The following is a 23871-nucleotide window of genomic DNA, read 5'->3' as shown; positions in this document are numbered from 1 at the left end:
GACTAACCAGAAAGAATACAGCTGCAGATTGTTGACTAACCTGGAAAAAATGTGGTTCTACCTTTTATTAACCTCTAACCTATTTCATTTACAGCATCAAGACCTACACCAAGGAGGATGTTTCACCAACTAAAACCACATCCTACAGCACAAAGAGGTGGGCACTTAAAAGATTGTTCACATCACAATTCTTATTGCAAAATATAATACCGTGCAATGAAATGAACCTGCATTTAGAGACCGAATCGTTGCTCACTGAACTTGTTTTGTCTCTCTAAAGTGACTACAAGACTGAAGTGGTTACTGTGAAGACGTCAAAGGACATCAGTGATGTGTAAGTTTAATAGATCGGTGCTTCTCAACCCACAAATGATGGATAGCAATGCGAGACGAATAAAAAAAAAATACTATAAAAAAGTAAAATAGTCAAATGCAAACATATATCCATGCAGGAATAAAATCGCAAAAACCTATTTCATTTAGAAATCAAAATCAGTTTTCCTATTTATCTTATGCAATGTTAATAACTTTCATATTGTGGTGATTTTAAGGACATTTCTGTGTGCTTGCGAACAATAAACTATTGGGATACCTTGTCATGTCACCACTTAAAGTGCAATGTAAAATCTGTGTAATCTGATATGATCTCATAATTCAGATACTGTTTTTTTTGTGTGTGTTTGTTTTAATGGTGTATGTAAATTAACACTAAACCTGTGATTCTTTTTGTCCAGACCAACTTCACCTGTCAAGACCACCACAAGGTACAGTAACTCGCTTAGCCTCGTTTAGATTGCTGACTAAACTGAGCAAATGTGGCTGCTTTCTTAACCTCTTAACATGTTCAATTCTAGCATCAAAACCTACACCAAAGAGGATGTTTCACCAACTAAAACAACATCATATTCTGTCCGATCCACAAAGAGGTGAGAATCTGACAGATAATTACAAGTAAATGCTTTTCAGTCATCATAAAACAAAGTTGACTTAACATCACTGACTGAATGCTTTTCTTCAGCACTGAGGATCAACTGTTTGATACCCTAATACCAACATCAATCAAATCAGCCAACACTAAACCTGACAGCAGGTATGTGGTATTTGCATATTTATAAACTAGTGCTGTCAAACGATTAATCGCGATTAATCGCATCCAAAATAAACGTTTTTGTTTACATAATATATGTGTGTGTACTGTATACACTCACCTAAAGGATTATTAGGAACACCTGTTCAATTTCTCATTAATGCAATTATCTAATCAACCAATCACATGGCAGTTGCTTCAATGCATTTAGGGGTGTGGTCCTGGTCAAGACAATCTCCTGAACTCCAAACTGAATGTCAGAATGGGAAAGAAAGGTGATTTAAGCAATTTTGAGCGTGGCATGGTTGTTGGTGCCAGACGGGCCGGTCTGAGTATTTCACAATCTGCTCAGTTACTGGGATTTTCACGCACAACCATTTCTAGGGTTTACAAAGAATAGTGTGAAAAGGGAAAAACATCCAGTATGCGGCAGTCCTGTGGGCGAAAATGCCTTGTTGATGCTAGAGGTCAGAGGAGAATGGGCCGACTGATTCAAGCTGATAGAAGAGCAACTTTGACTGAAATAACCACTCGTTACAACTGAGGTATGCAGCAAAGCATTTGTGAAGCCACAACACGCACAACCTTGAGGCGGATGGGCTACAACAGCAGAAGACCCCACCGGGTACCACTCATCTCCACTACAAATAGGAAAAAGAGGCTACAATTTGCACGAGCTCACCAAAATTGGACGGTTGAAGACTGGAAAAATGTTGCCTGGTCTGATGAGTCTCGATTTCTGTTGAGACATTCAGATGGTAGAGTCAGAATTTGGCGTAAACAGAATGAGAACATGGATCCATCATGCCTTGTTACCACTGTGCAGGCTGGTGGTGGTGGTGTAATGGTGTGGGGGATGTTTTCTTGGCACACTTTAGACCCCTTAGTGCCAATTGGGCATCGTTTAAATGCCACGGCCTACCTGAGCATTGTTTCTGACCATGTCCATCCCTTTATGACCACCATGTACCCATCCTCTGATGGCTACTTCCAGCAGGATAATGCACCATGTCACAAAGCTCGACTCATTTCAAATTGGTTTCTTGAACATGACAATGAGTTCACTGTACTAAAATGGCCCCCACAGTCAGCAGATCTCAACCCAATAGAGCATCTTTGGGATGTGGTGGAACGGGAGCTTCGTACCTTGGATGTGCATCCCACAAATCTCCATCAACTGCAAGATGCTATCCTATCAATATGGGCCAACATTTCTAAAGAATGCTTTCAGCACCTTGTTGAATCAATGCCACGTAGAATTAAGGCAGTTCTGAAGGCGAAAGGGGGTCAAACACAGTATTAGTATGGTGTTCCTAATAATCCTTTAGGTGAGTGTATATTTATTATGTGTGTATATATAAATAAATACACACACTTACAGTATATATTTTGAAAATATTTACATGCAATTTCATATAATTTATATTATGTATTATAAAAACATAAAATTTTTCTTACATATATACAGTACATGCGTGTGTGTGTGTGTGTGTGTGTGTGTGTGCATTTATTTATATATATATACACACAGTACACACAAATATATTATGTAAACAAAAACTTTTATTTTGGATGCGATTAATCGTTTGACAACACTACTATAAACTAAACGTTAACACTTTATTTCAATAGTCCACTTTAGATATTCTACTAACAGTAAGTAACTTTGCAACGACATGTCAACTAGCAGTCATTAGAGTATTAATAGACTGTCTGCTTCATATCTGCTAACACTTTATTTGGATGGGTCCACAACATACAACATACTGACTATCAGAAACTTTGCAAGTATATGTCAACTTATTCTACTAACCCTAAACCTACCCTACTGAGAGTTAGTAGACATGTAGTTGCAAATTAAGGAGAATTAGCTGACGTGTAGTTACAAAGTTACTTATAGTTAACTCAAACAACTTAACATCCTACTCCACAAAACATTAAGAAAGATTATTTTCATCACAATATCAACCTCCGCATGCTATAAGATTCTAGTTCCACAACTGATAGTAAAAATCTAGTATTTATTGTAGAAAATAATGAACTTGTTTTGTGTCTCTAAAGTGACTACAAGACTGAAGTGGTTACTGTGAAGTCTTCAAAGGACATCAGTGATGTGTGAGTGTCATAGATCAGTGCTTCTCAACCCACAAATGATGGATAGCAATGCGAGACGAATAAAAAAATACCATAAAAAAGGAAAATAGTCAAATGCAAACATATATCCATGCAGGAATAAAATCGCAAAAACCTATTCCCATATATTTTTTGTTTACATTTAGAAATCAAAATCAGTTTTCCTATTCATTTTATGCAATGTTAATAACCTTTTCATATTGTGGTGATTTTAAGGATATTTCTTTGTGCTTTCGATCAAACTATTGGGATACCTTGTCATGTCACCACTTAAAGTGCAATGTTAAATCTGTGTAATCTGATATGATCTCATAATTCAGATACTGTTTTTTTTGTGTGTGCTTGTTTGAATGGTGTATGTAAATTAACACTAAACCTGTGATTCTTTTTGTCCAGACCAACTTCACCTGTCAAGACCACTACAAGGTAACCACAGCCTTGCTGACTAACCAGAAAGAATACAGCTGCAGATTGTTGACTAACCTGGAAAAAATGTGGTTCTACCTTTTATTAACCTCTAACCTATTTCATTTACAGCATCAAGACCTACACCAAGGAGGATGTTTCACCAACTAAAACCACATCCTACAGCACAAAGAGGTGGGCACTTAAAAGATTGTTCACATCACAATTCTTATTGCAAAATATAATACCGTGCAATGAAATGAACCTGCATTTAGAGACCGAATCGTTGCTCACTGAACTTGTTTTGTGTCTCTAAAGTGACTACAAGACTGAAGTGGTTACTGTGAAGTCTTCAAAGGACATCAGTGATGTGTAAGTTTAATAGATCAGTGCTTCTCAGACTTGTATGTCTGTTTTGACAGTCACAGAAAGCAGGGGAAAATGCTATATAGCAATACTCCTGGCAGCTTACCATATATGCATGCATAAATTAAATAGAAACAACTTATGCCATACATTTTGTTGATTACATTTAGTAAACAAAAATTATTTTCTTATTCAGCTTATGTAATGTTAATATTTTTTTCATGTTGTTGGGCCAGTACAGTTCATGTTAATGAATTTTAGTATTTTGTTTTAAGGACATTCCTGTGTGCTTTCAAACAAACTATTTTGGTATACTGCGTTGTGAACACTTGATGTGCAATTTAAAATATTTGCAAAATGATATGATTTCATAATGCAATTACTGTTTTTGTGTGTTTGTTAACTCTGTGTATATATTAACAATGAACATAATTATTTTTGTCTAGACCAACTTCACCTGTCAAAACCACTACAAGGTACAGTAACCACAGCCTTGAATAACCATAAAAAAATACAGCTGCAGATGACTGACTAACCTGGAAAAAATGCTGGTAATAATGCCTTTTAATCTATTTCATTTACAGCATCAAGACCTACACCAAGGAGGATGTTTTGCCAGCTAAAACAACATCCTACAGCACAAAGAGGTGAAAGATTCACATCACAATTCTAGATTTTATTGCAAAAAAAAAACACGCATTTAGAGACTGAATCGTTGCTCACTGAACTTGTTTTGTGTCTAAAGTGACTACCAGACTGAAGTGGTTACTGTGAAGACATCAAAGGACATCATTGATGTGTGAGTGTCATAGATCAGTGCTTCTCAACCCAAGGGTCATGACCTACAAATGACTTGCATGTGTGGCATCTATTCTGATTGTTCACGCACAACAGGGGAAAAACTTCTGCAGCTAAAATGCAGCAAACCGTATAATCATGCATTGATAGAATAGGGAAATAAATTAGCTATATCTTTTGTCAAACTCCTCAGATGTTTTATAAATGTTACAAATGAATCCCTTCTGAAAAACTATACTTTAGCATACTTTTAAAAGAACATACTTGATTGTGAACTGAATGTAATGTTTTCAGACACTTAATTGCATGTTAATTGCAATTGAATTCAATTGTATTATAGTTTGCATTTAAATTAAATGAGTTGAACTTGACCCACTTACAGAGGACTAAAGTACATATTTAAATGTAATTTTGCTGAATGAAAGTACACACTTTATTTATACTAAACTAAAACATGTCTTTTTTTATGTATACTTAATTACTATTGAAACTTGTATGTCATGTATTCAAATACATTTGTAACTGTTTTTTGCCTTTAAAATACATCAACTTTATATTTAATAAAAAAAATCTACAGTTAATAATAATCACATATTTTACATGCATCAACACATTACAATAAGTGCACTTTAAAACAAGACAAAACATTATTAAAACATAATTAAAATCTTTTTGATTATATAATAATGATATTTTTGTCCTAAACCACTGTAGTAAAATCTAACCTACACAAAATCTCTGATGTTTTAGCTATATTCCGTTTTTATATTTTTGTTGTGTTTTGAGTGTATTGACCTAAAACCTATTATTTTTCTAGACCAACTTCACCTGTCAAGACCACTACAAGGTAGAGTAACCACAGCTTACAATTTGCTGACTAGCCTGAAATAATAAGGCTGTCCTAATTAACCTCTTAACATGTTAAATTCTAGCATCAAAACCTACAGCAAGGAGGATGTTTCACCAACTAAAACAACATCATATTCTGTCCGATCCACAAAGAGGTAAGAACCTGACAGATATTTCCAAGCAGTTCCACGCCCGTCAATGCTTTTCAGATAAAGAACATCACTAACTCTATGCTTTTCTTCAGCACTGAGGATCAGCTGTTTGATACTCTCATACCTGCGTCAATCAAGTCAGCCAACACAAAAACTGACAGCAGGTATGTGACATTTACATATTTATAAGGTGTGAACCCATTTGTGGCGCGTTTGGCATTTTGCTTCGACCTTTAAGTAGTTTAACCAGTCTTACGACTGACAGGCTAAAAGCACAAAAGCAGGTGCACATTTATTCTTAGAGCTCATGACTTTCCTTTAGAGCTTCACTCTCACTGCAGCAGTGTTTATTCTATCATGGACTTTTATCGTTCCTACAGTCGCGAGGATGTATCCGTCTCCAAATCCATCAGAACCGTGTATTCAACAAATGAGAGGTAGGATGGTATTTCTTATTCAAGCATCTTTATCTTTATCTTTACACGTATTTATCTTTGTTTAAATGCATATAGAGATGAGTGGAGTACAGTCACAAGTCCTTCTTACACCAGGACATCATACACAGAGAGCAGGTTCAGTATCCACATCGACATATTCAAAACACTACTCTGTTCCAAGAATTACCGAATGCATTTGACCAGGTTTGTAGAAGTACTAATGTCATTTTGTCCACAGGCCTGTTGATTACCTGTCTGACACGCACACATCAAAAACCACCACGACTGTGTACACATCTCCGGAAAGGTATGGAAGCAGAAAGAATGCATATTTAATCATGCTTGATGTGATATTTAGTGCACACGTGAAATGCGTATCACTTTGTTGCAGGGTAGTAAGTGGGAAGGACATTTGCACAGTCTGCCATAAAAACATGTACACAGATGAAAAGATTGTGCTGGATGACATGAATATCAACTGTCACGCAAGTTGTTTCAAGGTTAGTTATGTCTAAGCTCTTTAAAAATGTGTAGTAATTGTTTGCATTAAATCAGTATTTATGAAAATGATATGAGTGCAGTAGGAAATTTGAAAGTTTTATAATTAAGATTTTTGGTGGTGTTATTAATGTATTAAAATTAGTGCTGTCAAACGATTAATTGCATCCAAAATAATATGTGTGTGTTTTGTGTATATTTATTATGTATAAATACACACACGTTCGGTATATTTTTAGAAAATATTTACATGTCTATATTTATATTCATATAATTTATATTATAAATAAATATATTTAATATATACAAATAAAACTTCTGAAATATATACAAGCATGTGTATAAAAATATATTATTCATTATTATTATTATTATTATTATTTCATTTTTTATTTTTAGTGTGGGGCGTGTAATGTTTCTCTGGGACACCTGAAGGCAGGGGACAGTTTGTGGGTGTACCGTCGTGCCATTCACTGTGAAAGCTGCTTTGGTGTCACTAAAGGTAAGACTCACTCTACTCTGTTTCAATATTCTGAATGATACAGTCAGTGTGTTTCCTAAAAAAAACTCAAATGTTTGTTTTACAGGCAAATGGCTCCACTGAAACCACATTTTGCAATAATGAAGCGATGTTATGAGAGGGAGACGACAAATATACTTGCCTATTCCAAAACTTTCCCATGGCTTTGATTTGGACTCAGCCCATTGGAAGTGCATAAAACAGTTTATGGTGGTGGACTTCTGTCTGATAATAGACTTGGGGTTTATTAATTGCATTGATTGCTATTCTCCCTGATAATGTGACAAGGCTCTTATCTAATTACCAAAATAATCAGAATATTTTTCCTAATACATGATAATATATGTTTTTTGAGTTGCTTTGTTTTTTCTTCACTATTGTTGTATTATTAAAGCATACAAGTATATAATGAGAAAATATCATGAGGTTTCATGTGATTGTCTTTTATTGTTCAGATCTGGTTAAACATCATTCCAGAGATAAGTAATGCAGTACCTTTCACTACTGTAGCTATAAATTGAAAATGCTTGTGTTGCATTTCTAAAGAATTGCAGTCTTTCAGAAATATGCTGTGATCAAGATCAGACACTTTAACTTGTATCTTATGACAGGATTCCTAAGAGGATGCAAATAAAGAGCTAAAGTTAGCCATTGCAGAGTTTTTTTGTTTTGTTTTTTTTTACATGAGAGGGTCAACTTGATGTTTATTTTGATATTATTTGACCTTTTAATCCTTTAAAATGTTGATTTTAAAATTGTGAGTTTAAAATCTCATCCAATATATAAACAGGCCACTACCATTCAAACATTTGGGGTCAGTATTAAATGTTTTTTTGTTGTTGTTTTGTTTTGTATCTTAAGCTCACCAAGGATATTTATTTGATCAAAATACAATACAAACAGTAATAACGTGAAATATTATTGCAATTTCTATTTTAATGTTATGTATTTCTGTGATTACGCCAGTCTTCGATGTCACATGGTTCTTCAGAAGTCAAGGATGTTGAAAACAGTTGTGCTGCATAATATTTGTGTGGGATATTGGAACAATAGAAAGTTCAAAAGAACAGCATGTTATGAAATAGAAATATTTTGTAACACTGTAAATATCCTACCTTCACTTTTGATCATTTTAATGCATCCTTGCTAAATAAAATGAATTAAAAATCATATTTTGCTAGTCATCTGAATGAAAGGAAGGATGTCGAGGTACAGTGGCTGGTGTTTTTTGCCTGGTAATGTGGTGGTGGTCGTGTGTTGTGTTTTGAACTGAGGGGGAGGAGACAGAGACACATCAGCATCTGAATGAAGCGTGCAAGCCGTCTGAAAGCACTGCGAGTCTGGGCACACAGGGTAAACAACACCGCCACCATCTTACTACTGTTTATATGCTTTTCTCTTCAATGGACGGACTATTGTTCAACCCGCAGATGATGGCGGACGTCAATGGCAACAGTAAGATAATGAACGCGGAACTGGAGGTGAAAAAGCTTCAGGAGCTCGTGAGAAAACTGGAGAGGCAAAACGAGCAGCTCAGGACGAGAGCAAACGCTGCGAACAACTGCACCTCCAGCGTCCGTCTTGGCCCAGACACCGGGAATTACTGCCTTTCACCTTCCTACACTCCATCTTTTGGACTATCGGATGAGCTCTATCCGTATTTTCATCCGCAGTCAGTGACTGGTGCTGATGAGGATGATGCTACTGTACTGGATGAGGTGGAAATACTAGTTCTTCCCATCGATGGAGAGTCTGATTACAGCTGGTACTGATGCTGCATTATTTGCTCAGCTAACAATGGTGTAATTCTTGCTTAAAAGGATTTGATTTTCGATTTTCAGCGCTGCTTGTTCATTGTCATCGCTTAAATTAAGTTCCCATGAAATGTCACCTTAAGTAGACCATGTGTCCAGGTCTATTGTTAGGTTGGTGAGTGTCTGAACATCACTGATGCAGGAGATCTCATTAGTGGTGCAGATTGGCTTGCTGTGTTGATGTGAAAAATTTCCATATTGTTCTTTTAAATGTGAAGTGCACAGATGCATGAATATTTGACTGTTCAGTTGTGATCATTTCACACCAGATGATCAAAAGTATTCTAACTTGAACGTGAGCACTACACAGAAATAAAAACAGCGAATCTGGCCTGTCTTTGTTTTGGGATGCAAAACTCCTACAGTGGGACTCGAAAGTCTGAGACCACATTGAAAAACAAAGTGAAAACTGTAAACTGTAAAATAAATAGGCTAAATAAAATGAAGAAATATTTCATATTTCTGCTAATTGCTAATTGGCAAGTTTGTTCAGAAGTTCTTGCTTCCATTCCATTCTTGCACTTATATATTTCCATACATTTTTATGTTCAGCTAAGATCACTTCAATAGTATCAGTATATTTATACATTATACTTAACAGATTTTAATCAAAATGGTCTACTGAGGATTCTGCATGCCTATTTGCCTGTTTTGGGGGGCTTGAGTATATTTTAGAAATACATATTTTGCCTGTTGATTCCCCAGTTTGGGTGCTCTGAGAATATATGCATTACCAGTTTAAATACTGTAAGATGTTTATTTCAGCTGTCATTATGAGTTCAGCTGTCACATCCATATCGTTGGAATTGCCCATGCTGGAGAACTTGTAGAGTTCATGCAACTTGAATGCTGCCAACATCTGAATTAGTGGCTATTTAGAGTTTGGATCGCATTGAATCAAAATTTAGACCTATAGTTATTTTTATCATGTTTCAAACAAATGACTTAGGTAGATAGTGGTTTCAAACTCTCTTTTAATCAGCTGAGCTAATTCAAATGGTACTAGGTTAATGATACATTTCAAGGACCATCCAAGTAACACTATAATAATGAAAGTTTGCAAAAGTACAGATTGGAATGTTTTATCCATGTTTTTATGTCACTAGGTTGTACGTGTCTCCAAAAGCAAAGCTGTTTCCTCATCTTCTCCTCAGTCCTCTTCAGTGGTGCAGACATGTGCTGGACAACCCCAGACCAGAGGTGGAGTTAGCCAAACGCTCGTTGTGCTACAAACTGGACCAAGGTACCAATCATCATTCCCATAAATATAAAGTACAAAATGTGAATGTCTAAATTGTCAATGTTGTTTATGGTCAAATTTGAGATTGAGGTTTAGGGATCGACCATTATAGCTTTTTTAAAGAAATATTTCACCCAAAAGATGCAGCTTGTTTCTTCATCAGAACAGATTTGGAGAAATGTAGCATTACATCACTTGCTCACCAATGGATCCTCTGCAGTGAATGGGTGCCGTCAGAATGAGAGTCCAAACAGCTGATAAAAACATCACAATAATCCACACGACTCCAGTCCATCAGTCAACATTTTTGAATTGAAATGCTGCATGTTTTAAAAGAAACAAATCCATCATGAATTTATTTGTAGTTTTTTTTTACATCAAACCGTTGCTTTATCCATAATATTGTGAAAAATAATATAGCGAAAAGGTAATCAGGAGAGAAATATGCACAGATGAAGCGCCGTTAACTAGTGAAAACAGTTCTAAACAAATATGTTGTTATGTTTTTTATGTAAGACGGCAACAGGGGTGGACTTTTTCACTAGAGGAAGTGTTAATATGGATTATGGACTCGTATTTTGGCCAGAAGCGATGGTTTAAAGTTAAAAAACATCTTGATGATGGATTTGTTTATTACAAACATGCAGCTTTTCCCTTCACAAGACATTAATTGATGTGGAGTGGATTATTGTGATGTTTTTATCAGCTGTTTGGACTCTCATTCTGACGGCACCCATTCACTGCAGAGGATCCATTGGTGAGCAAGTGACATGATGCTAATTTCTTCAAATCTCTTCAGATAAAGATGGCCTGAAGGTGAAGTTTTTTTTTTTTAGTGAACTATTTCTTTAATGGAATCTAGATAAAATGCAGATACATATACTATTTAATTTGATAAAACTATAAGATGAATCTGAAAATGAACAGCGGCTGACTGGGGAGTGGTAACTGTTACTCAGCCTAATATAAAATATAACTTGATATGATGATAAATAATAAGACCTTGAGGAGATACAAAATTAGCACTGCAGTGTCTTGATAGCTAAAAGGTAAACAGATAACCTACATTTTCTGTTCTTGTGTAGTTCAGTAATCCTGCTGCAGGGGATGGTATCCATAGAAACAACTCCTATATAAATCTGCCTGCAGAATCAGCACTAACTAACACAGATATATTGGAGACTGTTCTGGGGACATACATAAATGATGTATGAGGCGCACATATACAGAGATGTGTATTGTTGAGTTGCGGGCGCTCTGAAAGGCCTTTGAAAGGCCAGATTCAGCGAGCTTGGCTCTCTGTAAACGGGGTCATGAATACATCTTTGTTCCGGCAGCCTCTGAAAACCTTTGTTTTCTGGGTAGCCGTGAATGCTTGTTTTTATGTGATCTTGGAAAGGCTAATTGTTAAGGTACGCATAAGTACTGTGGTCCGCTTGACTACCAATAACTCATTCAACCCAGTTTCACTCTTTTAAAGAAATAATTTGACCCAAAATGAATGTTTCAAACCTTTTCTTCTTCCACAGAACACAAAAGGAGAAATTGAGAAGAATGTCCTAGTTACTGTTTTCCAAAATTGTCAGAAATAGCTTAAAGGGTTAGTTCCCCCAAAAATTTAAATTCTGTCATCATTTACTCACCCTCAAGTAGTTCCAAACCTGTATACATGTCTTTGTTCTGCTGAACACAAAGGAAGATATTCTGAAGAATGTGGGAAACAGAGCAGTTTTGGGGCACCATTGACTTCCATAGTATTTTTTCTTTCCTAATATGGAAGTCAATAGTGCCCCAAAACAGCCTGGTTACAAACTTTCTTCAAAATATCTTCCTTTGTGTTCGGCAGAACAAAGAAATTCATACATGATGACAGAATTTTCATTTTTGGGGGAACTATCCCTTTAAATTTCTTAATTGTTTAAATAGATTGTTTTAAAAAAATATATATTTAATAAAAACTACAGAAACTTTATTTCTTTACTTGTTTATTATCCTTATTCACCATAGTACGCTAACCATACTATTAATATATTAATGTGCTGTTTGTCATGTTTATTTATTAATTGCACTTCTCTTTTCCCATTAGCCAAAAGATGGAGAGGCCTCCTCTCTTCAAGTGTTCTGTACAGTCCTGTAGATGAACTCTCTTCTTTAAGCAGCTGTTCTAAACCCTATACTAAACCTGCACTAACTGAGCAAACAGGTAACACTTGCGCCTCACTCATCCTAACTCAAGACCAGAAACAATTTCTCATTATTATTCATTAGATGCTTTCTCTAACTCTCTCTAACTGCTGATAGAGGTTCTGTACTCTATGCCTGATAAACTGCATAGTTTGTATGTATGTATTATACAGGCCCTTGTGGAAAAGAAGAAGACTTACATAGCTTACTTTAAAAAAAAGAGTACATATTACAGAAATTATATACTTTCAAAGTGAACTGAATGTTTTCAGACACTTTTTATTTAAAAAAAATGTATATAGTTTTAATATGGAATGCAATTAGTTGAACTTCAGAGAGCTTTTTTTGACCCATTTAAGTTGGACCATTAAGACTTCTTTATGGCCCAGTTTCACAGACAGTGCTTAGACTAAACCAGGATTAGGCTATAGTTCAATTAGGACATTTAAGTCATTTTTATGAATGTACTTAGAAAAAAAAAACATTGCAGGTGTGCATCTTGAGACTAAACAAAGGCACTGATATATATTAAGATCAATCAGTGCAAGTTTATTTCAGTTGAAACAGCTCAGACATACATTTTAGTCGAGGATTAGGCTTAAACCTGGTCTGTGAAACCGGGGGTATATGTAATTTCATAATTCATTTGTCTTTGAAATATAGTTAAACTGTAGGCTACTGCTGAATGAACTGACATTTATGATATACTAAAATTTACTTTAATGTAATTTCAGTAACACTTTATTTTAAGGTGTCCTTGTTACACGTTATATGTACTTACTATTATAATAACAATTAATTATGCATAATTACATGCAAGTAACTCTAAGCCAAACCTTAATCCTAACCCTACCCATATAGTAAGTACTAGTGCTGTCAAACGATTAATCGTGATTAATCGCATCCAAAATAAATGTTTTTGTTTACATAATATATGTGTGTATGTACTGTGTGTTTTATTATGTATATATAAATACACAGATATGCATGAAAAATGTTATGTTTATATATCTAAAATATTTATATACAATATCAGTTATATGGATATAAATATATACATGGAAATGCATGGAAATATTTTCAGAATATATACTGTATGTGTGTGTATTTATTTATACATACATAATAAATATACACAGTATTCACACATATATTATGTAAACAAAAACTTTTATTTTGGATGCGATTAATCGCGATTAATCATTTGACAGCACTAGTAAGTACATGTAGTTCCCTATCTGTCGGTCACTACGAGTTATGTCGTGACGACGTTAGGGGATTTACTAGGGAGCCCCAATCATCTCTGACTTTAAGAGAAAACGCCAATGAATATTTCATTGGATCATTTCATGGATTTTGCATACCTGAGCCACTCCCCATGCATACGGGTATAAATAGGCGACAGGTGCATCCTCTCATCAGATTTTTGCTTTGGAGCCGAGTGGATGAACGTGTTGATCTCCACAAAGCCATTCATCATATGTCTGGAAGCTGTTCTGTTTGGTGTCACGGTGCAAACAGCGGTGTCCCTGTCTGCAAGGATTCCCCTGGGCACTTCAACTAAAAGAGCAGATTTCCTAAAAGAGCAAATCACGGTCGGTTCGCGTCTTTTTAAAGACGCCGTTCCGACCGTGTCCTTTTGGTTGCGGGTCGACAGCCACGATCGTTGTCTTCAGTGTCTGGGCATCCAGCACGCTGAAGCTGCGGTCATGGATGGTTATGCGTTCGTTCTGAGCGTGTAACCATGGCAGTGCTGCGATCGCGCCTATCTCTCCTCACGGGGATGGGAGGAGAGACTCTGTCTCTCCTCCCACTCTGTCACTACCCGCGCTTGCTTCTCTGCCACGAGCAGAGAACCATCAACTAGTGCTCTGGGCAATCTGAGGGTTACAGTGAAAGCTTTCTGCCGGGCCAGTCCCCACGGACCTTTCACTCCTCCCGCAGCAGCTGTTCTGTGCGGCTCCCCGGTGATTCTGCTGTGCCGTCTTACAGTGTGACGCATTTCATTTGGCGTGCCGATAGAGGATTAGATTTCGATCGCAGCATTGGGGGATGGGCAATGGTCATCTGAGGCTAGGGGGTACGTTGACATTCCCCAGGTGGAGAGTGCGGTTGCGGTGCACCTGTGCCTGCAAAATGCCGCCACTTGGAGGAATCGTCCTCGTCTCCCATCCAAAGCCTGTAAGCTGACGGCCGCTCTCGCATCCAAAGCTTACAGCGCTGCGGGCCAAGCTGCCTCTGCTCTGCATGCCATAGCTATCCTGCAAGTACACCAAGTCAAGGCATTAAAATGCATGAGGGTAGTACCAACCCAAGGTTGAAGCAGGAACTGCGCTCGGCGACTGACCTGGCCCTGCGGGCGATGGAAGTCACAACGCAGCCCCTCGGGAAGGCGATGTCCACACTTGTGGTCCAAAAGCACCATCTATGGCTCAGCCTTGTTGAGAAGAGCGATGTCCCTTTGGTGCCACTCGCACAGAGTTTGGGGGCATGGCTTGCACTGCCCAACTCGTCCTTCTGTCTCATTTGCACAGTCCAACTCGGCTATGCGATTCAGTTTAATCCTCCTAGGCCACCCCTGGTGCCCTCCTGTGATCTCTCTGTCGTCCTGGCTGGACTTCAAAGGGGTCCCTTTGAGCTGCTGGTTTCAGTCGAGCTGAAGTTCCTGTCTGCAAGAAAAGCGCTCCTGACTGCGCTCACTTCCATCAAGAGGATCAGGACCTCCAAGCATTTCGGTGAGCGAAGAGTGTCTTGTGCTCAGGCCGGACTACTCTCACGTTATCCTGAGACCCTGGCCTGGATACGTGCCCAAGGTTCTCACCAAGCCCTTCAGGTGGTGAACCTGCAAGCGTTGCCCTCGGAGGAGGCAGGCCCAGCCTTGGTGTTGCTGTGTCCCGTAAGAGTGCTGCGCATATACAGTATGTGGACCGCACCCGGAGCATTAGAAGCTCTGAGCAGCTCCTTGTCTGCTACGGAGGTCAGTAGAAAGGGAAGGCTGTCTTCAAGCAGAGGTTGGCCCACTGGATCGTGGATGCCATCGCCTTGGCGTATCTATCTCAAGGCGAGCCATGCCCCCTGGGGATGAGGGCTCACTCCACACGGAGTGTTGCCTCCTCCTATGCTTGGCGCATGGCGCCTCTCTGGCAGACATCTGTAGAGCTGTGGGCTGGGCGACACCGAACACCTTCACGAGATTTTCAGTGTCCGCGTTGAGCCAGTTTCTTCAGGTGTTGGGTAACAGGTAAGTGGCGGGAAGAGCTGGCCAGTGTCACGCTTGCTGCACCATTCCCCTTCACCCGGTGATGTGAGCGCCTTTTTCTTCCTCCAGTATAGTTCCCCGGACGGCGAACCCTGGTGGAGTTCCTCCAGCACCCTCAGCAGTCGGACTGGGCGGAGCAGTCTGACGCCAGGCCCAGTACTGGTGTTAGTTCGCCCGGGTCTCCGGTCAGCCCCTGTACTGGGCTAGGTGTCCATACGGCTTGATTCCCTACAGGCAATCCCATATGGGTATTCTTCCACGGTAAGGTTTCCCCCTCTGTAAACCTGTGTCTTCCCTTTGACAGAGAACTCTGTCTGGCTCTGTTGGCAGCTCTCCTCCCTACTCCTAGGTAGGATCTGCCTCAGAGTCCCATTTCATATGTAGTACTGCCCCAGGCCTGGGTCAGTCCATATCAGTGTCTCCACGTGTTACCTCCCTGCGGGCAGGATGTGGCCTCCGTAGAGCCCTTCTCTGGAAGGCTCGCTTCCCCGTCGTTACTGCCAAGCTGTAACAACAAATAGGAAAGACTTGAAGCAAACTTTCGTTGAAGGTTGAAATCCCTTCTAAATTCTGTGGTGAAAGGAACAGCGGCTTGGCTATCTCCAGCAGCGATGTACTCACCTGTGGTCCCTGCGAGTACCAAGGTCAGCTAATTTGCGCTGGGGCGATGGGAAGGTTACGACCTTTGCATGGCATTGGTTTGTCACGCACTTGCTTGTCAACATTTGCAATGCCATAAGGTTGTGACGGGGTTCAGGTTGTGGCGCTTTCTATGGACCCCTAATGTCGTCACGACAACTCATAGTGACCGACAGATAGGGAACGTCTCGGTTATGTACGTAACCCTCGTTCCCTGATGGAGGGAACGGAGACGTTATGTCCCCATGCTACAATCTTGAACCATCGCTGGGTGCCAAGGACACGTTCTCGGCTCCTCAGCGGAAAACCTGATGAGTGGATGCACCTGTCGCCTATTTATACCTGTATGCACGGGGAGTGGCTCAGGTATGCAAAATCCACTAGCCAATATTCATTGGCGTTTTCTCTTAAAGTCAGAGATGATTGGGGCTCTCTAGTGAATCCCCTAATGTCGTCACGACATAACATCTCCGTTCCCTCCATCAGGGAACGAGGGTTACATACATAACCGAGACATTTAATGTGTTAATCAATACCGAGTTTATCAATATTACTCAGTACTTAAATGTATAATTACACTGTAACAAGGACACCTTGTACAAATAAAGTGTAACCAATTTCTATTAAAATGCATATATGTAATGTATTTAAATATATTTGTATATTTAATATTACACATTTATATTAATGTGTAATATTAAATATACAATTTTGCAATAGTAATATTACACATTTGTAATAATGGAGTTACAATTTAGTACATTTAAAATATATTATCTTTAAAAGTAATATTAAATGAGACTTTACACGTATAAAGTACTTTCTATGTGTTGTAGTAAAGTGTACTTCTTTAAACTATTAAAACAATAATATAAAATATATTTTAAAGCAAAACTTTTAACTTCACATTATTACAAAGTGCACTTTTTAAAGGTGCTCTTAAGTGTGTTAAGAAACAGTCATTAAAGTGTACTCTCTTTAAGTACACTTAAGTGGCCTTTTATTAATCTGCAAGTACAGATTTTTTAAAACTTTTAAGATTTGAAGTACACTATAGCTGCATATTCAATACACTTAAGCACCCTTTTTCACAAGGGCCATATGTATAATATAGAACTATTATTAATTTTTAATTGAAATATACTGGTAAACTAGGTACTTGTGAAAAGTAAAGACATAGCAGTCAGAATAGCTGAGAGAAAACATATTGATTTTTTTTCCAGGCATCAGGTATCATTTCTTTCAGTCAGCTCAGCATTTTTCAAGCCATGAGAAACGTGAGACATCACTAATGAGTTGTGACGACATCATGGTGTCTGGAAGTGACCGCTGCAGCATATGTTACACAAGACAAAGATTTGGTTGTGATACTTTGTCACAGAAGGTCTGCATATGGTCCTGGTTGGACTATATTAGATCAGTGGTTCTCAACTGGTTTTGCTTTAGAACACAGATTTTACAGTGGACAGCAAATGACATCCCAACAAAGAATTTATTTAGCACACAAAACTGAATTTAATGCCTTTATATTTTTCATCATTGTTTATAAAGGGGATTTTTACTCCATACCATATTTTGATTTATCGATCATCTCTCTCCTGAACCAGATCCACCTTCACCAAACCATCAGAAGTCTCTCACAGGGAGAAACTGCTCAAGCCTAACCGAAAGATCTCCCACATTCCTCTATCACACAGCTACACAAAGTAAGCTTGACCAAGATCTCCCATCATGCTCCACAAAGCATACACACAACTTATCCAGTGCTGTATTTGGAGTCTTTCAAAAGTTTGGGGTTGATAAGATTTTTTTTTTAATGATTTTGAAAGAAGTCACTTATGCCAACCAAGGCTGCATTTATTTGGTCAAAAACAATATTGTGAAATGTTATTAAAATCTATTTTAATATATTTTAAAATGTAATTTATTCCTGTGAGGCAAAGCTCATTTTTCAGCATCATTACTCCAGTCTTCAGTGTCACATGATCCTTCAAAATAATATGTTTTCTTTACTTTCATTTACTGCTTTCTTATTATTATCGGTGTTGAAACAGTTGTGCTGCTTCTTAAATTATATTTATGAATTGGTTCAAACCCTACATTTTGATTTACTATTAATCAAAAATATTTTGTTCCCCAAAGACAAAAACATTCACAAAAAGTAAAAAAAAATTATATCATTAGATTTTCTGTAGATGTTAGCCAAAAGGTTACTTATCGTAGGTCAGTATTATAATTTTTCTGCTTTTTACAATTTAATTTCACCATAAAGAATATGACGGTACAATTTTCATTTAAGATAAAACTAAAAACATTGTTAGTCAATGTTTCATTTAGTTGACTCACTATAAAATAAAGACACCTTCAAAAGCTATGTTTATTGTGATGTCTTAAAATATGCATCGTATTTTCTTTTATGCACAAAAATATATAAATAAATAAAACCCAGAGTAATTTCTGCAGTCAGTAATTCAGTATGTTTTCTGCACATCAACACTGTGTGTCAAGCAAAAATACTATTTATTTATTTTCATATGAGGAGTGTTATTTGCCATCAACACTTTTGTTATTAGACAAACTGAACAAGACAGGACACCATGATTTTCAATCAATGTAAAAATGCACTTTAAATAAGTGACAGTTGTTTAAGTTTTATCAGTCTGTGCCGTATATGTGTGAGACTGAGTTCTCCATGTCTCATTTCAGGTAATAGTCATCGTCAAAGGCCTCTCAGTCCACAGTCATCCATAGACAGTGAGCTCAGTGTCAGTGAACTGGAGGACGACTCCATCTCTATGAGCTATAAGCTTCAGGACATGACTGATGTGGAGGTCATGGCCCGACTGCAGGAGGAGAGTACGTCTGCTTTAATACATCACATGGTTACCCTCATGTCATTCCAAACCTGTATGATTTTTGTCTGTGGAACATAAAAGAGGTATTTTGAAGAATGTTGGTCCCCAAACACTTTCAGTTCCCATAAACTGTCATTATAATTAAAGCTGCAACCAGCGTTGAAAGGGCCAGGGCTCACCGCCAGCTGGTGGCTTTAGGAAAACTGCGAACGGTCAGCAATATGCTTTTAAAGTGGTAAATATAGGAGGAATATGTCATTTATATGTGCCAAACTTCCTGCCAGCTGGTGGCACTATGACTATATCTGGATATTGACATGTAGATGTCTTCAGGCCAAGACTTTTATGAAACTTTTATGAAGTTTGGTGCTGATTGAACATGGCATGTATGAGTTAATATAAAACATGACATATCCTGTTTACCAAAAGGTGGTGCTATGATTATAACAGAATATTGGCCTTAAGATGTGTTCAGGACAGGACTCTTATCAAACATGTGATGTTTGGGGCAGATCGGACATTGTATGCCTGAGTTACAACAACTTCCTGTTTCATGGCGAAACATCGTAATTTGTCAGGCTGCCATGGACACGCCCTTCAACGAAACCCCATTTTGTTCGCAATTTAACGTCACAAAGGGCTTTAGATTACACTGACTAAATTTGGTGTTGATCTGTTTAAATCTCTAGGAGGAGTTTGTTTAAATACAACGCCTGAAAATGGCAAAAACGGCACAAAATTTTCAGAGAAAATTAAAAATAACAGACTTCCTGTCAGTTAGTTTTTTTTGTAGGTGTTGGTGTGTTACATGTGTCTCCCGAATTTCGTACATGCATGTGAAACATGGCTCAATTGGCACCTCATTTATATTTTATAGGTGGCGCTATTGAGCCATTTTGCTACACCCACTTCTGAAATCCATATCAGATGCAAAGTTTCATGAGTCTTTGAGCATGTTTAGGCCCTAAAAATTGCAATTCATTTTGGAGAAGAAGAAGAAGAAATTGAGCAATTCCAATAGGGTCCTCACACCTCGGTGATCGGGCTTAATTACAATGGAAGTCAATGGGATCTGAAACTGTTAGATTAGCAACATTCTTCGTTAGTGTAAACTGGGGTAGAAGAAGTATTTTGTACTCAGGATGCTTCATGTGTTTGTGTTTAGGTCTACGGCAGGAGTACGCGAGCACCGCTGCCACAGCCACGTGCCGCAGTGCCAGTTTTTCGATGCACACAGGCGCACGCAGGAGCATGAGGAGTGAGGCTGAGCTGGAGGAAGAGGAGGAGTACGATCAGCTGTCCGCTCCGCAGCTGCGGCTCTTCCGGACGTCCTCCATGCAGCGCAGCACGTCCCACTCACAGAGCCTCTCCAGCATGAGAGAGTGCCGGCGCAGCCCCTCCACGCCTCAGTACCTCGGCAGCCTGTCCTTCCAGCAGCTGCACTTGCCCAACCACAGCTCCAGCACAGCTACAGAGACCCAGAGCTACAGAGCCAATGCAGGTCAGACGACACACTCTCTTATCAAGCACAGACTGAAAATATAGTGATAACACTGAAAGCAATAACTTACTCTCTCTGTTTTAAAATGAAAGCTGTTTGGTGGAATAGATCTTTGCTTGGCGTCATCTTGTGTTTGGAAACCAAACTGAAGTTAAATAGCCTTGGAGAGCTTTAGAGTTAGTTGTAATAAATATGTTGAGCACAAAACTTATTTTATAAAAATTAAAACAAAAAAACTCCAAAAACAGCAAACTGGCCAGAGACACAAAGAGCTGGCTGAGAAATAACTTAAAATAGAGAACAGAGGAAGACATGTGAAACTGTAATCTACTAACGAATCCATAGAAAAAGTCAAAGGTTTTTTTTACATTTATTTATAAGATTTTGTATGTTTTATTTATTTTAAAACTTGGTTTGTCTTGAAGGTGTGTGTGTGTGTGTGTGTGTGTGTGTATGCATATTCTAAAACTCGTCTTCCATAGAAACAATAGTTATAGAATAGAAAAAATGTAATTAAGTTTGTTTTCATGTATTCAAAATAGTAATAATTGCATTGTATATGCATGCATTGCCTTACTTTTTTCAGACAAGCTACGGAGGAGCATGCCAAACCTAATTCGAGCTCCCAGCATTCCCAGTGTCATCAGTGTGCCTAATGTTCCTTCTCCGACCGGTCACGTTGCCACATCGTCCTCACCTTTGTCATTACTCCGAAACAGTCAGAGTTTTGATTCCCACAGTGGTCTGACCAAGATACAGTCTGCAAGTAAGGCCAAACATCACATTAAATGATAATAGTTATCTTAGTAGCTGATTATATCGCACTTTGTCATGAACCTCAGGTCAAATTTGATTGCTCTCTGTTCAATCTCAGTTCCCTCTCCGGGCCAGTTACAGCAGCGAGTTCAGAGCGTGGGTAACTTCTCAACACGGCCTCCTCTGAAAGCCACAGCCTACGTGAGCCCTACCATCCAGAGTGCCACCACAATGCCTTCCTCTGTTAGTCTCCACTCTATCCCCAGCAGCAGCAGCATCCCTCTCCCCAGCAAACCCAGCGCCCCCTCCTCCAGTCGTAGCGCTCTACCTCGGCCTGCTTCCTTTGTTGGGACAAGTGGGGCCTCACGCAGTAAAATTGCCCAGCCCATGCGCAGGTAATTATTCACAATTCTTCCTCCTCTACTTTTGTGAATGTATTACTGTACATTCGCTATTGGGCTTCTCATCCAGGATGTTAATAGTATTGTTAAACAATTACTGATAATTATCAAATTTCATATTCACTGAAGCAAATGTACATGTAGTTACCAGTAAACTTCAGACAAACTCAGAAAAATGAATTGTTGTTGGCTGCAAAATAGTGTTAGGCTTATGTTTAATGAGACATAAAACAAACCATATATTGACTTGAAGTCACTTTTTGTAATTTCAGTAATTGATTTATCTGCAAAAACAACTTGATTTAGAGGCTTTTCTCAACCAAAAAATTATATTGCAATTTCTTTTTCATTAATTAATCAGCATATCATGTAATTAACTCAAATTAAAATTTGTAATATTTGACAGCCCTAAAAATACTGTCAGGAATTATTAATTCTTAGAACTCCCTAGTGGATATATTCAATTTACTCACATGCAGTTTTATCTTTTCAGTATTATTACTGTTAATAAGGATGCATTCAACTGTGCAAAAGTGGCATAGTAAAGTAATTTATAATGTTGCAAAAGATTTCTACTTCAAATAAATGCTGTTCTTATGAACTTTATATTTATCAAATAAACCTAAAAAAACATATTATGGGTTTAAGTATCACTACTGTTTTGATAATAATCAGAAATGTTTCTTGGGCATAATAAGCATAATAGAATGATTTTTGAAGGATCATATGACACTGAAGACTGGAGTAATGCTGAAAATTCAGCTTTAATTACATTTGAAAAATATTAAAATATAAAACGGTTATTTTAGATTATAATAATATTTCTGTTATTACTGTATTTTTATCAAATAAATGCAGCCTTGATGAGCATAACAGACTTTTTTTGAAAACAAAATCTTTTGAGCAGCAGCATAGCTTAATGTTTTAAAAAGGTTTAAAAAATATTTAATTTCATACACAGTATTTCATTGCTAGTTTATATTTGTTCGTAATTCAATTTAAATTTGAGTTAAAATGTATTAATATATGTAGAAATTTACATTAACTAAGAATTGGTTAAAAATTGTTCATTGTTAGTTGAAATTGATTAGTAAAAAATTGATTCTTATTGATAAATGATAATGATATTTTATATACACTATAATGTACTGCTGTCATTAACACTAGTCACTGTCATTGCAGTTTACTGACCCCACCGAAGAGTGTCTCTGCTTTGAGTGCCCTGCGGGACGGCAGCTGGAGGGACGGCTGCTATTAAACTGCTCAGACCTTAAATGTCTCAGGCCCAGCTGGCTGGGCACAACTGGGCACAACTAGACCTGAAGTGGAAATAAGATAACATCAAGTGATTCGAAGCTGAAAAGCACTGTTAACAAATGCAATACAGCACCACTGCAATATGTCTAATGGCTGAAACCCAGAGAATTATGCATACAAGTGTTTACGTGCAAATAATTTGCCTAATTGCAGCACAATTTTTTAACCATTGAAACCAATTGTCAAATGTTATTAATAATTAGATATGAACATAAGGACAGTATTGGTTTTGGTAGATGTTATAATTTAATAAGCATAAGTCATTGTCTCTCAAATAGCACTTTTACTGCTAACTTGCATTGTTACATTAGATAACCAGTATTGCCAGACTAGTACCTGATTGGTTTCTGTTGTGCAAGTTGCATTCCTTTTTTAATAATGTTGTCAATTATGTTGCAACATGTGGCAAGTTGAATTATGTGGGTGATCTGATGCATTTGTAAAAGCAGACGAAAAGGACTTTTTGAAGTACAAATGCAGCCTAGAGTAAATGGCAGTCATTCCAGATTGTATGTTTACATGATGCTCGTGATACAGAGCACTGTGGACAAGACATTTGCACATCAAATGGTAACATTTGTTTTTCTTTTTTTAAAGAACTGGTTTATGATGGAGTGGAATGGATAGTATGTTTTTCCTGTGTTGAATAAAAGGCTTTTG

The 23871-nt window shown here is 37.8% G+C and overlaps 2 protein-coding genes across 3 annotated transcripts in view; both read left to right on the top strand.

Annotated features, from left to right (window-relative positions):
- LOC306876903 (uncharacterized protein) overlaps nucleotides 1-8414 on the top strand; it is an 18208-nt gene extending 9794 nt beyond the window's left edge. For both annotated transcript variants that reach the window (XM_079428353.1, XM_079428352.1), the window contains exons 16-36: nucleotides 95-157; nucleotides 281-334; nucleotides 735-764; nucleotides 855-926; nucleotides 1019-1090; nucleotides 3149-3202; nucleotides 3617-3646; nucleotides 3758-3820; nucleotides 3944-3997; nucleotides 4438-4467; nucleotides 4576-4638; nucleotides 4737-4790; nucleotides 5607-5636; nucleotides 5722-5793; nucleotides 5883-5954; nucleotides 6171-6227; nucleotides 6303-6362; nucleotides 6466-6534; nucleotides 6619-6727; nucleotides 7125-7227; nucleotides 7313-8414. In XM_079428353.1, the coding sequence (XP_079284479.1) occupies nucleotides 95-157; nucleotides 281-334; nucleotides 735-764; nucleotides 855-926; nucleotides 1019-1090; nucleotides 3149-3202; nucleotides 3617-3646; nucleotides 3758-3820; nucleotides 3944-3997; nucleotides 4438-4467; nucleotides 4576-4638; nucleotides 4737-4790; nucleotides 5607-5636; nucleotides 5722-5793; nucleotides 5883-5954; nucleotides 6171-6227; nucleotides 6303-6362; nucleotides 6466-6534; nucleotides 6619-6727; nucleotides 7125-7227; nucleotides 7313-7329 (1228 nt within the window). In that variant the 3' untranslated portion in view covers nucleotides 7330-8414. The remainder of the gene's footprint in view (nucleotides 1-94; nucleotides 158-280; nucleotides 335-734; nucleotides 765-854; nucleotides 927-1018; nucleotides 1091-3148; nucleotides 3203-3616; nucleotides 3647-3757; nucleotides 3821-3943; nucleotides 3998-4437; nucleotides 4468-4575; nucleotides 4639-4736; nucleotides 4791-5606; nucleotides 5637-5721; nucleotides 5794-5882; nucleotides 5955-6170; nucleotides 6228-6302; nucleotides 6363-6465; nucleotides 6535-6618; nucleotides 6728-7124; nucleotides 7228-7312) is intronic.
- LOC306876904 (SLAIN motif-containing protein 1-like) lies at nucleotides 7711-23871 on the top strand. Its single transcript, XM_079428354.1, has 9 exons — nucleotides 7711-9010; nucleotides 10166-10302; nucleotides 12386-12502; nucleotides 17989-18087; nucleotides 19088-19237; nucleotides 20402-20737; nucleotides 21324-21503; nucleotides 21612-21888; nucleotides 23077-23871. Exons 1-9 carry the CDS (start codon nucleotides 8634-8636, stop codon nucleotides 23150-23152), a joined length of 1749 nt encoding a protein of 582 aa, XP_079284480.1. The 5' UTR covers nucleotides 7711-8633; the 3' UTR covers nucleotides 23153-23871.

The sequence above is a fragment of the Barbus barbus genome, assembly GCF_936440315.1.
Source record: "Barbus barbus genome assembly, chromosome: 11".
Classification (NCBI taxonomy): Eukaryota; Metazoa; Chordata; class Actinopteri; order Cypriniformes; family Cyprinidae; genus Barbus; species Barbus barbus.
This window is presented reverse-complemented; position numbering and strand designations above follow the sequence as displayed.

Bases quoted from the DNA above. Each gene is read 5' to 3' on its own strand.
- LOC306876904 (XM_079428354.1), top strand. From the start codon at position 8,634: ATGCTTTTCTCTTCAATGGACGGACTATTGTTCAACCCGCAGATGATG. The intron at 10,303-12,385 runs GTACCAATCATC...TTTTCCCATTAG, and splicing joins GTGCTACAAACTGGACCAAG to CCAAAAGATGGAGAGGCCTC. The intron at 21,504-21,611 runs GTAAGGCCAAAC...GTTCAATCTCAG, and splicing joins GACCAAGATACAGTCTGCAA to TTCCCTCTCCGGGCCAGTTA.